This window comes from Mya arenaria, chromosome 9 (genome assembly GCF_026914265.1).
Source record: "Mya arenaria isolate MELC-2E11 chromosome 9, ASM2691426v1".
Lineage (NCBI taxonomy): Eukaryota > Metazoa > Mollusca > Bivalvia > Myida > Myidae > Mya > Mya arenaria.
This window is the reverse complement of record NC_069130.1, coordinates 9,440,629-9,453,946: the sequence shown is the minus strand read 5'-3', so window position 1 is coordinate 9,453,946 and position 13,318 is coordinate 9,440,629. Positions and strand designations below refer to the sequence as shown.

The 13,318-nt window shown below is 36.0% G+C and overlaps 1 protein-coding gene across 1 annotated transcript; it reads right to left on the bottom strand.

Annotated features, from left to right (window-relative positions):
- Positions 1-7,344: 7,344 nt before the first annotated feature.
- LOC128202910 (LDL receptor repeat-containing protein egg-2-like) lies at positions 7,345-11,526 on the bottom strand. Its single transcript, XM_052904083.1, has 5 exons — positions 11,430-11,526; positions 10,251-10,409; positions 9,586-9,696; positions 8,376-8,498; positions 7,345-7,358 (listed from the first exon to the last, which is right to left on the bottom strand). The coding sequence occupies exons 1-5, from the start codon at positions 11,524-11,526 to the stop codon at positions 7,345-7,347; spliced, it is 504 nt and encodes a 167-aa protein (XP_052760043.1).
- Between the last annotated feature and the right edge of the window lie 1,792 nt (positions 11,527-13,318).

Here is a 13,318-nt window from a genome sequence, read left to right as displayed (position 1 = left end):
TCTTTTTTTCAAATTGTGCTATCTTATAATACAGATCGTTATTTGTTTAATTTTGGTACAAATGAAGTATATAAGGTATGTCTAATGTTACAAATAGCAAAAATTCAAATGCAAATCATGGTGACTTGACTAAATGTGAATGCTAATTGAATCAAAATAGTTAATAAATAATAATGTTCATTTGAAACAATTGAGAGTATAAGTTTGGTTTGTGTATGCCATATATTCCCGGGGGAAGGGGGGGGGGGATGAAAAAATGAAAAGTATATTACTATGCGCAGTGCTATAATAATTAATAAGTAAATGTTTTTAACTCACCTGTCACATAGTGACAAGGTGAGCTTTTGTGATCACAATTTGTCCGGCGTCCATCTGTCGTCCGTAATCTTTTACTTTAAACGACATCTCCTCATAAACCGCTTAGCCAATTTCTTCCAAACTTTACAGGAATGTTCCTTGGGTGGTCCCCTTTGAAAATTGTTCAAAGAATTGAATTCCATGCAGAACTCTGGTTGCCATGGCAATGGAAAGGAAAAACTTTAAAAATCTTATTTTTCAAAACCACAAGGCCTAGAGCCTTAATATTTGGTATATAGCATCATCTAGTGGTCCTCTACCAAAATTGTTAAAACTATCCCCCTGGGGTCAAAAATGGCCCTGCCCCGGGGGTCACTTGTTTTACATAGACTTATATAGGGAAAACTTTAAAAATCTTCTTCTCAAAAACCACAAGGCCTAGAACCTTGAAAATTGGTATGTGTCATCATGTAGTGGTCCTCTACAAAATTTGTTCAAATTATTCTCCTGGGGTCAAAAATGGCCCCGCCCCAGGGGTCACTAGTTTCATTACATAGTGTTATATAGTAAATCTTTAAAAATCTTCTCCGAAACTGTAAGGCCCAGGGCTTAGATATTTGGTATACAGCATCATCTAGTGGACCTTTACCAGATTTGTTCAAATTATTGCCACAGGGTCAAAATTGACCCCGCCTAGGGGGTCCTTGTTTTTACGTAGTGTTATATAGTAAATCTTTAAAAATATTCTTTTCCAGAACCGTAAGGCCAGGAGATTAGATATTTGGTATACAACATCATCTTGTGGACCTCTATCAAAGTTGTTCAAATTATTGCCACAGGGTCAAAATTGGCCCCGCCCTGAAAGTTATTTGTTTTTATATAGTCTTATATAATAAAACTTTAAAAATCCTCTTCTCCAAAATATAAGACCTAGAGCTTTCATATTTGGTATATAGTGTTACCTAGTGGACCTACACCAAAGGTATTCAAATTATTGTCCCGGGGTCAAATTGGCCTTGCTCAGGGGTCATTTGTTTTTACATTGTCTTGTCACTGAACATCTTTTCCTCTGAAAGTAAAGGTCAGAATGACTCCATACTTAATATGTAGCATCCTTACATGGTCCTTTCTCAACTTTGTTCAAATGGTTTTGTTTGGCCCCTTTTAGGGGTCACCAGAGCAAAAAATAGAAAAACCTTTAAACAACTTGATCTTATTAACTGCTTGATGGATCTTCAAGTCTGAAGCATCCTAGCATGGGCCTCTGTCAGGTCTTTTCAAATAATTTTGTTTGGCCCCTTTTAAGGGCCACCAGAGCTAAAATTAGTAAAAAAACTTAACATGTTCTTCGCATGAACCCCTTGATAGATCTTCAGCAAATTTGGTTTGAAGTGTCCTTGCATGGACCTCTCTTAAATTTGTTCACATAATTTTGTTTGGCCCGGTTGCCATGGCAACCTAAAGGAAAATGTCAACAATTGGTTATAATCATCTTCTTTGACCGCTTTGACAATTTTGATGAAACTTCATAGGAATGATCCTTGGTTGGTGCTTTTTCAAAATTGTTCAAAGAAATTAATTCCATTTAGAACTCTGGTTGACATGGCAACCTAAAGGAAAAGTGTCAACAATTGGTTACAATCATCTTCTCCTAAACCGCTTGGACAATTTTGATGAAACTTCATAGGAATGATCCTTGGTTGGTGCTTTTTCAAAATTGTTAAAAAAAATTAATTCCTTGCAGAACTCTGGTTGCCATGGCAACCTGAAGGAAATTATAGGCTGTCGTGTCCGCGCTGTGACTTTCTCTTATATGGACAGATTTTAAAATGAAAATGCCATATGTTTTCAACATACCAAGACAATGTGTCGTGTGCAAGACCCATGTTCCTACCTCTAAGGTGAAAGATACACTAAGTGTTTATTCACAATGGAATGCTGAATATGAGGACATAAAGAGTGTTGGCTGTCATTTAGTATTATTGTTTTTTGTTTGCTCAGAGGCAATTTAATATAACTTGCAATATGTATTTGACACATAAAGGCAAGATAAACTTTTTATACGCCCGAAGGGTCGTATTATGTTATGGCCTCCATCGTCTGTCCGTCTGTCTGTCCGTCTGTCCGTCCGTTAGCAATTCCGTGTCCGGGCCATAACTTGGTAACTAATAAAGCGATTTTCAAATAACTTTATTCAAATCATCACTACATTAAAAGGATGTGTCGCGCGCAATTTCCAGGTCCATACCTTAAAGACTAGAATCACCATGGGGGTGCGTTAGCAATTCCGTGTCCGGGCCACAACTTTGTCACTAATAAAGTCATTTTCAAATAACTTTATACAAAGCATCATTACATTAAAAGGATGTGTCGCGCGCAATTTCCAGGTCCATACCTCAAAGACTAGAATCACCATGGGGGGCCTTACAACTTTGTCACTAATAAAGTCATTTTCAAATAACTTTATACAAAGCATCATTACATTAAAAGGATGTGTCGCACGCAATTTCCAGGTCCATACCTCAAAGACTAGAATCACCATGGGGGGGGCGTTACAACTTTGTCACTAATAGTCATTTTTAAATAACTTTATACAAAGCATCATTACATTAAAAGGATGTGTCGCGCGCAATTTCCAGGTCCATACCTCAAAGACTAGAATCACCATGGGGGGCATTAGCAATTCTGTTTCCGGGCCATAACTTGGTTACTAATAAAGTGATTTTCAAATAACTTTATACAAATCATCACTACATTAAAAGGATGTGTCGCGCGCAATTTCCAGGTCCATACCTCAAAGACTAGAATCACCATGGGGGTGCGTTAGCAAATCCGTGTCCGGGCCACAACTTGGTCACTAATAAAGTCATTTTCAAATAACTTTATACAAAGCATCATTACATTAAAAGGATGTGTCGCGCGCATTTTCCAGGTCCATACCTCAAACACTAGAATCACCATGGGGGGGGGGGGCGTTAGCAATTCTGTGTCTGGGCCACATCTTTGTTACTAATAAAGTGATTTTCAAATAACTTTATACAAATCATCACTACATTAAAAGGATGTGTCACATGCAATTTCCAGGCCCATACCTCAAAGTCTAGAATCACCATGGGGGGGACGTTAGCAATTCCATGTCCAGGCCATAACTCAAAGACTAGAATCACCAATGGGGGGCGTTAGCAATTCTGTGTCCTGGCCACATCTTTGTTACTCGTCCGTTAGCAATGGGGGGGGGACGTTAGCAATTCCATGTCCAGGCCATAAATCAAAGACTAGAATCGCCAATTGGGGGCGTTAGCAATTCTGTGTCCTGGCCACATCTTTGTTACTCGTCTGTTAGCAATTCCGTGTCCAAAAGGATGTGTCACGCGCAATTTCCAGGTCCATACCTCAAAGACTAGAATCACCATGGGGGGCGTTAGCAATTCTGTTTCCGGGCCACATCTTTGTTACTCGTCCGTTAGCAATTCCGTGTCCGGGCCATAACTTGGTAACTAATAAAGCGATTTTCAAATAGCTTTATACAAATCATCACTACATTAAAAGGATGTGTCGCGCGCAATTTCCAGGTCCATACCTCAAAGACTAGAATCACCATGGGGGGGGCGTTAGCAATTCTGTGTCTGGGCCACATCTTTGTTACTAATAAAGTGATTTTCAAATAACTTTATACAAATCATCACTACATTAAAAGGATGTCACATGCAATTTCCAGGTCCATACCTCAAAGTCTAGAATCACCATGGGGGGACGTTAGCAATTCCATGTCCAGGCCATAACTCAAAGACTAGAATCACCATGGGGGGGCGTTAGCAATTCTGTGTCCGGGCCACATCTTTGTAACTCGTCCGTTAGCAATTCCGTGTCCGGGCCATAACTTGGTAACTAATAAAGCGATTTTCAAATAACTTTATACAAATCATCACTACATTTAAAGGATGTGTTGCGCGCAATTTCCAGGTCCATACCTCAAAGACTAGAATCACCATGGGGGGCATTAGCAATTCTGTGTCCGGGCCACATCTTTGTTACTCGTCCGTTAACAATTCCGTGTCCGGGCCATAACTTGGTAACTAATAAAGCGATTTTCAAATAACTTTATACAAATCATCACTACATTAAAAGGACCTCAAGCCGAATCTTCTTCGGGCGTATAATGCTCCGTTTCGCGGTGCTCTTGTTATGTACTTGTTCATAGATCAATGTCACATTGGGGGGCATTTGTCACATACTTTGACAGCTCTTGTTCAATATTCTTTGAGAAACAAGCTATATTAATAACAAAGGTTAAACTCTTTTACTCGGGTGAGCGATTTAGGGCCATCATGGCCCTCTTGTTTTATGTATTATTTATTTATCATATGCATTGACAATTGATTATAATTTCATAATATATTATTTATTCTTTTATTGTATGTATTCTAGATCATTAAATAAATATAAGTAAATTTGCATTCAAATTTCTGTATTTAGTCTTAAATAATAAATGTTGATATTGTTAAGACCAAAATCCGCTGGACTTTAGACCAATATTCCCTGGAATTCAGACTAAAATCCACTGCAAAGCCTCTCAAAAGTATGGCATGCATGTATTTGTGTCTGTCTTTTACCTTAAAGGTTGTACCCACCAGGAATACTTTTTGTATCCTCTCAAAATTCAGACTAGGAAACTGACTTGAGGTTGAATATATAAGATTATGTTTTTCATCATCTTCAGACAAATAGAAAATAGCTATCAGCTAAAATCTTATTCAACAATAAATGTTTGAGAATGCTAAATATTAGCAGTACACAGGGTATAAATCTTGTGAAACACATAGCAATAACGTGCTAAATAATGCACGTGAATGTAGGTAACTTGTAGTAGTAGAAGTCAAGTATCATCTTGGTTTATTACAGCAGAAGCAGTGATTACGAACTTCGTAATCACAGCCCCAGAAACAGAAGCGTTTTTATTAAATCTCCCAGGTTGCGGAAACATGGCACATCGCAGGTGCGGATCCAGGAATTGATGTTAGAGGAGTAGTAACTTAGGGGCGCAACTTTTGACATGTGCTCCTCCCTCAGAACCGAAAGTATATGGCATAAACTGTTTTACGGGAATTTGGGGTTACTCCCTCATGTATGTAGTCGGAAATGGTGCATTATGAGCTTGTTTTATTACCTTTGTTTCTCCGATATTGATGAAAACAGTAAACTTCGATTATTTTAGAGGTGGCGCACGCCGGGCGCTTAAACCGCTAGCGCTTCGACCAAATTCCTTGAGCTACACAGTCGGTCCAAGGCCAATTCCCCGCTATTTTGGCGCGAACACAAAACCACCGACTGTCCCCCCAGACCTGGGGTGGGGGGGGGGGGGATGCTTACCATTGACTGGTGCATTACTTTAGCGACAGCGATAGGTTTTCATATTACTTTTTCCCTGTTTGAATGTAATATCTTAATTGTCTGTTAATATGTTCACTGATAAAACTTTTGCGGCCTGGCACATTGCATCTCATTAGTCATGGCAGTATTCTTCAAGTTCAGGCTTCTTTTTTTTCAAAATTCAAAATGTTTATTTTCTAAACCATTCATTGATTTATCAACACCATATTCACACATTCTCATTTACAAGAGGTTTGATAGTGATAAATCAAATGTGTAACGCATGGCACCATCACTCTGGTGAACGAGAATAATTTCATATAGCACAATGTACATGAAATAATGACAGTATGGCGAGTCGTTCCTTCACTATTTTTACCCATAAATACCATAAATTAAGCCTTTTCATACAATAGATCTCCATCACCTCTCCGACTCCTTTATAATTTGTGTAAATATATGAACATAATCATGTGGTCTTTAACAAAGATAGAAGTGTAAAAAAGTTTATATCTTCGACTTCAAAGAACTTCATTAATGCTAATTCTTGACCAAATTTTAGTTGCCTTTAACCTTGAAAATAATCGGTTAAATGGCAAGATGTTTGTAATCAAGCTTAACGACAGCGTTTTTGTGACATTGATGAAAGATGGATTTTTTTGTTTGTCTTTTTTTTCAATCGGATAAAAAATTGTACTAGTATCTGATACAGGGTTAATGAAGCAATACGATGGTTAGACGTCATGCTAACCATTGTATAGTATAACAGCGATGAGGAATATGGATAAGTCGACAGTTGACAGGTAAGGACATTGTAAGAAGTGTCATTTTGCTAATTTTTGCTTTAAATATGGCAATATTTTTCTTTATTCCCATTTCCTACATGTTCCCATTACAAAATCTTACCTGTCCTTCCAATTGGAAATTTCCCATTTTAAAACTGAACTTTATTCTCCAATTGGAATTTTCCCATTAACCAAATATTCCAATTGGAATTTTCCAATGTTCATACTTTCCCACTTTGAATGTGGGAATCCTCCAATTGGAAAGATTAACTCATGGGAAGGATTCGCAAACAAATGCCTTAAATGAATCTATCGGTTCTTCATTTTTAATGAATATATTATTTTTCATGTAGTGAGTGTAAAATATTCTTAATTAAACAGTCAATTTCAATTTTAAAAATTATGTTCCAAATTCTCCCACAATTTTAATAGAGCCAGTTTTCAAATTGGAAAAGCTTGAAAAAGCCATTTTCCAATGTGAAGGCCATTTTCCAATGGGACTCCCATTGGAAAAGTTGACTTTAAATGCCAAAAAAACATATTTCTAAATTAAATTTCAGGAAACAAAAAATATCTCTTATTAGTATTACCTAACACATTTTAAAAATACAAAAATAAAAAACATTGGGTGAAAAATAAAAAAAATAAGTTTGCAAAAATTCCGGATTTGCAAACTTAATCCGGATGCTGTTAATAGTTAAAGGTCAAACTATCATTTGTAGTTGTGTAATAGTTAAAGGTCAAACTATCATTTGTAGATATGTAATAGTTAAAGGTCAAAATATCATTTGTAGATGTGTAATAGTTAAAGGTCAAAATATCATTTGTAGATGTGTAATAGTTAAAGGTCAAAATATCATTTGTAGATATGTAATATTTAAAGGTCAAAATATCATTTGTAGATGTCTAATAGTTGAAGGTCAAAATATCATTTGTAGATGTCTAATATTGTGTTATTCAATCTCCATTTAGCATATTCACGATAAATAAATTGCTTGTGTTAATTTCTGTTACTAAGCACTTTTACGGTGAATACTCTACTTGTATTCTCTTCTGTAACTTAGCATTTTTACGATTAATTGTTTTCTGTTCTGCTCTGCTCTTTTAGAACTGATTGCAATGATAATGTATCATTAATTTGAGTTCTCCCAAAATCATGCTATTGTAGTTAAAAATGCTTTAAATTGTAAACTCACAAGGTTGTTTAGTACCGAAACTTTGCATAGACGGAAATGATACGTGCAACGTTGTCAACACCCACTAGCAACTGCTGAAGTAGCATACTATGATAGGACATAGAAGGCTCGGCGCAGGACAGTCGAAGCGCTCTTAAATGTATGTATAGTTCAGACTGTCTTGCGGTGAGGTTTAGTCACTTTTATAACCAAACATAACCAGTGCTAAATTGCGTCATAAATGCTACGTCGGAAGGCAACATTTTGCTTCGAATGAAGACTTTTAACAAAGATAGCTTCACTATTTCTTCACCATTTTAAATGAAAAATAGTGCGTTCTACGCCGCTTACGGAGCCCCGCCATCGGTCTTTTGCAAGAGTTTGATTGAGAATTTAGTTTCTTAAAACACTTCGACAAACTTAACCTTTTCACAAAACGGCCGTCTGACGGAGCACTGTCAAAACATTATTTTGGAGACAGGTTTGTCGAAGTGTTTGATGAAACTAATCACCTTATCAAACTTCGGTAATCAAACGAAGGCGGGGCTCTTTAAGCGGCATAAATTGCCCTTTATTTCATTTAAAATGGTGAAATAAAAGAAAAGTTATCTTTCTTTTAAAGTCTTCATTTTAAGCAAAATATTGCCTTCCGACGTAGCTTATATGACGTAATTTGTCACGTGGTATACACACACTGCATAGCCTGGTTCGTGTTTGCTCAATAGTCGATCTATTAATAATAACGTACGGCAATCTTCCTCGTCGTCGCAAGCCGGACAGTCGTTGTTGCCGTCACAGAGTTGCTTCTTCGATATGCAGGTCTTCTTGTCCTTGCACAAGTAGTGATTTTCAGGACAGAAGCAGCCGGCAGCTTTTCAAAAGGAAAATTGTCATGACCATTCACACTAACAGAACTATTTTCGATGGTTAATTTATTACAGCCAATGAAAGGAATTAAGAAGTTTTAATATTAAAATAATCATCATGTTAGTATAAGGAATACAAACATACATAAATTATCTTAAATGTACTTTGAATTAAGATGAAAGAAATCTTGCCTATCTGCCTAGTGACTTACTGTGGTCATGAAACATTGCCCAGCCACATCAGAACGTTTATATATCTTATTGTAATGATATGATTTTAGTGAATCAAAACATAACTTAATAATTATATTACAGGAATAAAGGTGCTGGGTTTATAACAATAATTTCTTTATTGTTTTTATTTATAAATGATTGAGTTTCTCTGAACACATTCAGCTGAAAATGCAATCTCCTACGCAGTTATCTACCTTAATGAAGATACATAACTGCCATCACGTACGAAAAAAAGCTGTATTTAAGCTATTCATGTCATTTTATTTTTTGTATAATTGTTTTAGACGTAATATTGCATCATTTTATTTAAGTTCTATCAGATGACATTGTTTTTAAAGTTATTATTTTTTTATTCCAAATGCAAAAACATTTAAACGTTGAATGTGGTCATGTGACTACGTTCATAACCACGTGATATGCGTGCTGGCAGTAAACACTGTAAGGCAATGGAAGTAACCGCTGTGTTAGGTTTGTTGAAAATGGTATTCAAAGGATATTTGAAATACAATCTACATTTACAGGCACTGAAATTCCAGATAGGCAATCATTAAGTACTTTGCTTAATCATTAAGAATTTCAACTTTCGCCGGTGTTAAAAGGTCCGCCCACTGTCACTCATCCGTTACACGATCCCTACGTCAGATTTTGCGTTGACAATGTGTCAGCCAATGAGGTTGTGTTCTTTATCAGTCAGATAACCTGAATTAAACCTTAATGATTAAGACGGGCTCGTTCGCTATGGACACTCCGCCCATTCCTAAGCATTCAGATTTAAATTCATGTCATCTAACTTTTACATATAAATGTATTGGATGCATGTTGAAATATAAATTTACAATATATTAATGTGTTACTTACGACAGTGTTTTTCGTCGTCCATGCCGCCACAGTCCGGACTTCCATCACACAGCCGGCCGCAATGTTTCCTGTCCCGGCAATTCATCATTCCCATCTTGGCGCACTGGGGAGCTGCAACCAAAATGAATAGAAACATGAACAAAACTTTAAGCTCAACTATTTTCGTGTTCACCCTCGAATAAGGAATACAATAGTTTCACCAGAAGCGCAGTCACGACCGAAGCTTATTTTATATGATCACATTTTCTATTTCACTGTTTGTTTATATAAAATATCTATAAACTTTATATTTTGCACTAATCTTAAACGAAGCACGTATGTTCTATATCAGACGTTAGTGCGCACATGTATGGGTCGATAGCAACGACAACATTTCCGAAAGCCATTCGTTTATTATTTTGTGCGTACTGTGTTACTGTCATGGAATACCATTCCGTTCTTCAGGTCAAATGAAGCATATAATAAAATAAAATAAAATGTCCGTATAAGTGTACGGCCATAATAAATTCCAACAGTTAATACAATACATAAATATTTCACTCGTGGATACGCATTTTTTTTAGAAAAAGTACGGTGTGTTTATTTCGTCGGCACCATTGGAACTGAGTAGAATAATTAGTATGAACAATTTATCTGTTTATCTGGTTGGACACAGTTGATCTTACGACAGTGCTTTTCGTCGGCTCCGTTACTGCAGTCCATCATGCCATCACATATTTTCTGTTTGGTCACACACTCGGCTTGGCCATTTGAGTTTGCCCAGGAACTTCCGCTGCTGGATGGAGTGTATTTACAGAAAAATTGTCCCACACAGGAATCAACTCCTGAAACAGAGAAATATATTTATGTATCTATCATCCTTGTCCAGATAAAGCATATAACGAACAATCTGTTTTACGTCCTCAAGATTATGATATTATACATAAAAGACTTACTGCATTCGGAAGGTCCTCGGCTATTTTCCATCTAAAACTACTTCGGATGTATATGGACGGTTTTCAATATCAGAAATCTTTACAGTTTAACTGCGCCGCAAGTAGATCGCGTAGTAATTTCAATGAAGCAGTTTAACTTAATGACTCTACTCTTGAGAATCTTAATTATTTATGCAGTAATACACATCACTGGCAATCAATTTAAACTTAGTAATGCAAAATACATGTTAAACACTACTATTAATTAATACTATTATTTAAATTTTTTAAAACGAACTACTTCTACTGATGTACCGGCATACATCCGAGGTTGTTTTCGAAGGAAAATAGCCAAGGAGTTCCGAATGGACTTACTACTGTTTGCAAAAAATCCGTTGTTAAGCTTACTTGTCAATCGGCTGATGAATGCACGGCCATAATGCCTTTTTGTAAGAAATATACAGTTAATCTGTACCATCCCTAAAGCGAGTTTCGGCGATTGAAATGTTATTATTTTAGAAATCGTTTTAATTGGCCGGTTTTTGTGAAACCATATTAAACTGTGCATGTATGAATCCTTTGTGTGTGTATGCCACACATTGATACGTAATATAAATCTCTGACGGTTTAAGTCGGTTTTCGTTATTTTGTGAAGTCAATTGACAAGTTACATATGTAGCACGTGATTCGACATTTACAAGGTGCATTTAGGCAGAGTAATGGCACGATCATTTAAAGCCCCAAAACCTTGAAATGTTAAGTTCCTTCGCAAACAGTGGTATTGATTCTGTCTTCCAAATATGTTATTATTTATTCTTTTGTTGACTTTCTGTGTATCGCTAAAATATGATTGAAATATTTTCCTCTTAAATCATACAACTTATATATAACTTATGTGCATTCTTTTTTCATAAAAAATCAAAAACTTACTTTTATGGAAGAATGGATATGGATAATATCCCGGAAACTTGTTTCGGGGACGGCCCAGGCACACGTTGACCACTATCACCAAAACGAGAAGCGTCATCCAACCCATCTGAAAAAAACATACCTTTGTCATCATCATCATCATCATCGTCGTCGTCGTCGTCATTATCATCATCATCATCATCATCATCATCATCATCATCATCATCATCATCATCATCTTCTCCTCCTACTCCTCCTCCTCGTCGTCGTCGTTGTCGTCGTCGTCGTCGTTCGCCTCCTCTCCTCCTCCTCCTCATCATCATTATCACCATCATCATCATCATCATCATCATCATCATCATCATCATCATCTCCTTCTCCTCGTCATCATCATCATCATTATCATCGTCATCGTCATCATCATCATCATCATCATCATCATCATCATCATCATCTCCTTCTCATCATCATCATCATCATCATCATCATAATCATCATCATCATCATCATCAGATATTAGTATACTAATCATGTTATTACTAAAAAGTCAACGCCGGTTAAGAAAAAAATAAGTTTCCTTAATTATTTATTTATTTTTTTATCACTAAGTATATTTTGATCATATAGTTATTTTAATTATTTTATTTCCATTTAAGTTCACAATATTGTGTTTGTCGTTTGAGTTTGTTTCTTGTCACGGAGAAACATTTCCAATTTGAGAAGAAAAAACACACACACACACTTAGAAACTGTTTCTGAAAGTTTTAAAATGAACAAAAAAGTACTAAACTAATTTGCACATTTTAACTGTTCAGTTACCTTGCATCGAATGGCGCAGATTGTAGATTGGCAAGCCGTTTATATATATATATATGTGTGTGCTAAACTAATACTCTGGACGTGGCAAACATTTGGCATATTTGCATATTGCATATAACGACGATAAATGAACGAATAACGATAAAGGTTACAAATGAACTTGTTACTTGTGTCTTTGCGATATGTGGAGTTATATCTCTTCAACGTGTGCTTGAATGCTCGTACCAAAATCTACCGTACAGATACGATAAAATCGGTGATGGCACAGTTTTTATATATCCGGCGCCGACTAAACGTTTAGAAGGCCAAAATAAATGCAAAATGCCACGCGAATACCTTTTTAACATAACATAACATAACATAACATAACATAACATAACATTTATTCAGCAATAATTGATATAACATTCATAGCCAAAATGCAAAACATATGAAATAAATAATATGAAACAAATCATGATATAGTATACACTATATCGTAGTTTCAAATTCTTATTAACTTGATTAGGTTCTCGATCGTAACAAAGATGCATGCTATAAGTACTAACATTGTGCATAGTTTTTCCGTTGTCTGAAGACAAAAGGGTAATAAATTTTTGTTTTGTTGGTCAATGGCAAAAGTAAGGTTTAAAGACTTGTTTTCGTCGATAATGATATTTTGGTCATACTAAAAGAAAATGATGTTCATTATCGATGGCTTTCATATTAAAAAGGTACATATTCTATCTGTTCTTGGGATGTCTTTTTATTAGCAGTGCGAGAGCTTCAAAATATCTCACGCAATTAAACCAAGTAAAGACATAATGAAACTTTGACTGTTGTTTTTGCTACTGATTATTTGGCGGTTTATAATCTGCACAATGGACATTTTGCTGTCAGAGCACATGTAAATGATTAACTGAGAATCTGTCGGCGAACCTATTGGCATGGGCATACGCCTGTAATAAATTTTATTTGCAAGCTATGGGCCTGCATGAGTGTGGTCTGACTTGCCACTCAGTATGTCACATTTTGCTCAGTACATATTTTCAGTACATATATATAGATGTAATTCAATAAATTCTAAATGATCAATGACATGACCAGACATT

Coding starts and splice junctions, on each gene's coding strand:
- LOC128202910 (XM_052904083.1), bottom strand. CDS start 11,526: ATGACGCTTCTCGTTTTGGTGATAGTGGTCAACGTGTGCCTGGGCCGT. Junction 10,410..11,429: donor ATATCCATTCTTCCATAAAA/GTAAGTTTTTGA, acceptor TCTCTGTTTCAG/GAGTTGATTCCTGTGTGGGA. Junction 9,697..10,250: donor AGCCGACGAAAAGCACTGTC/GTAAGATCAACT, acceptor TTTTGGTTGCAG/CTCCCCAGTGCGCCAAGATG.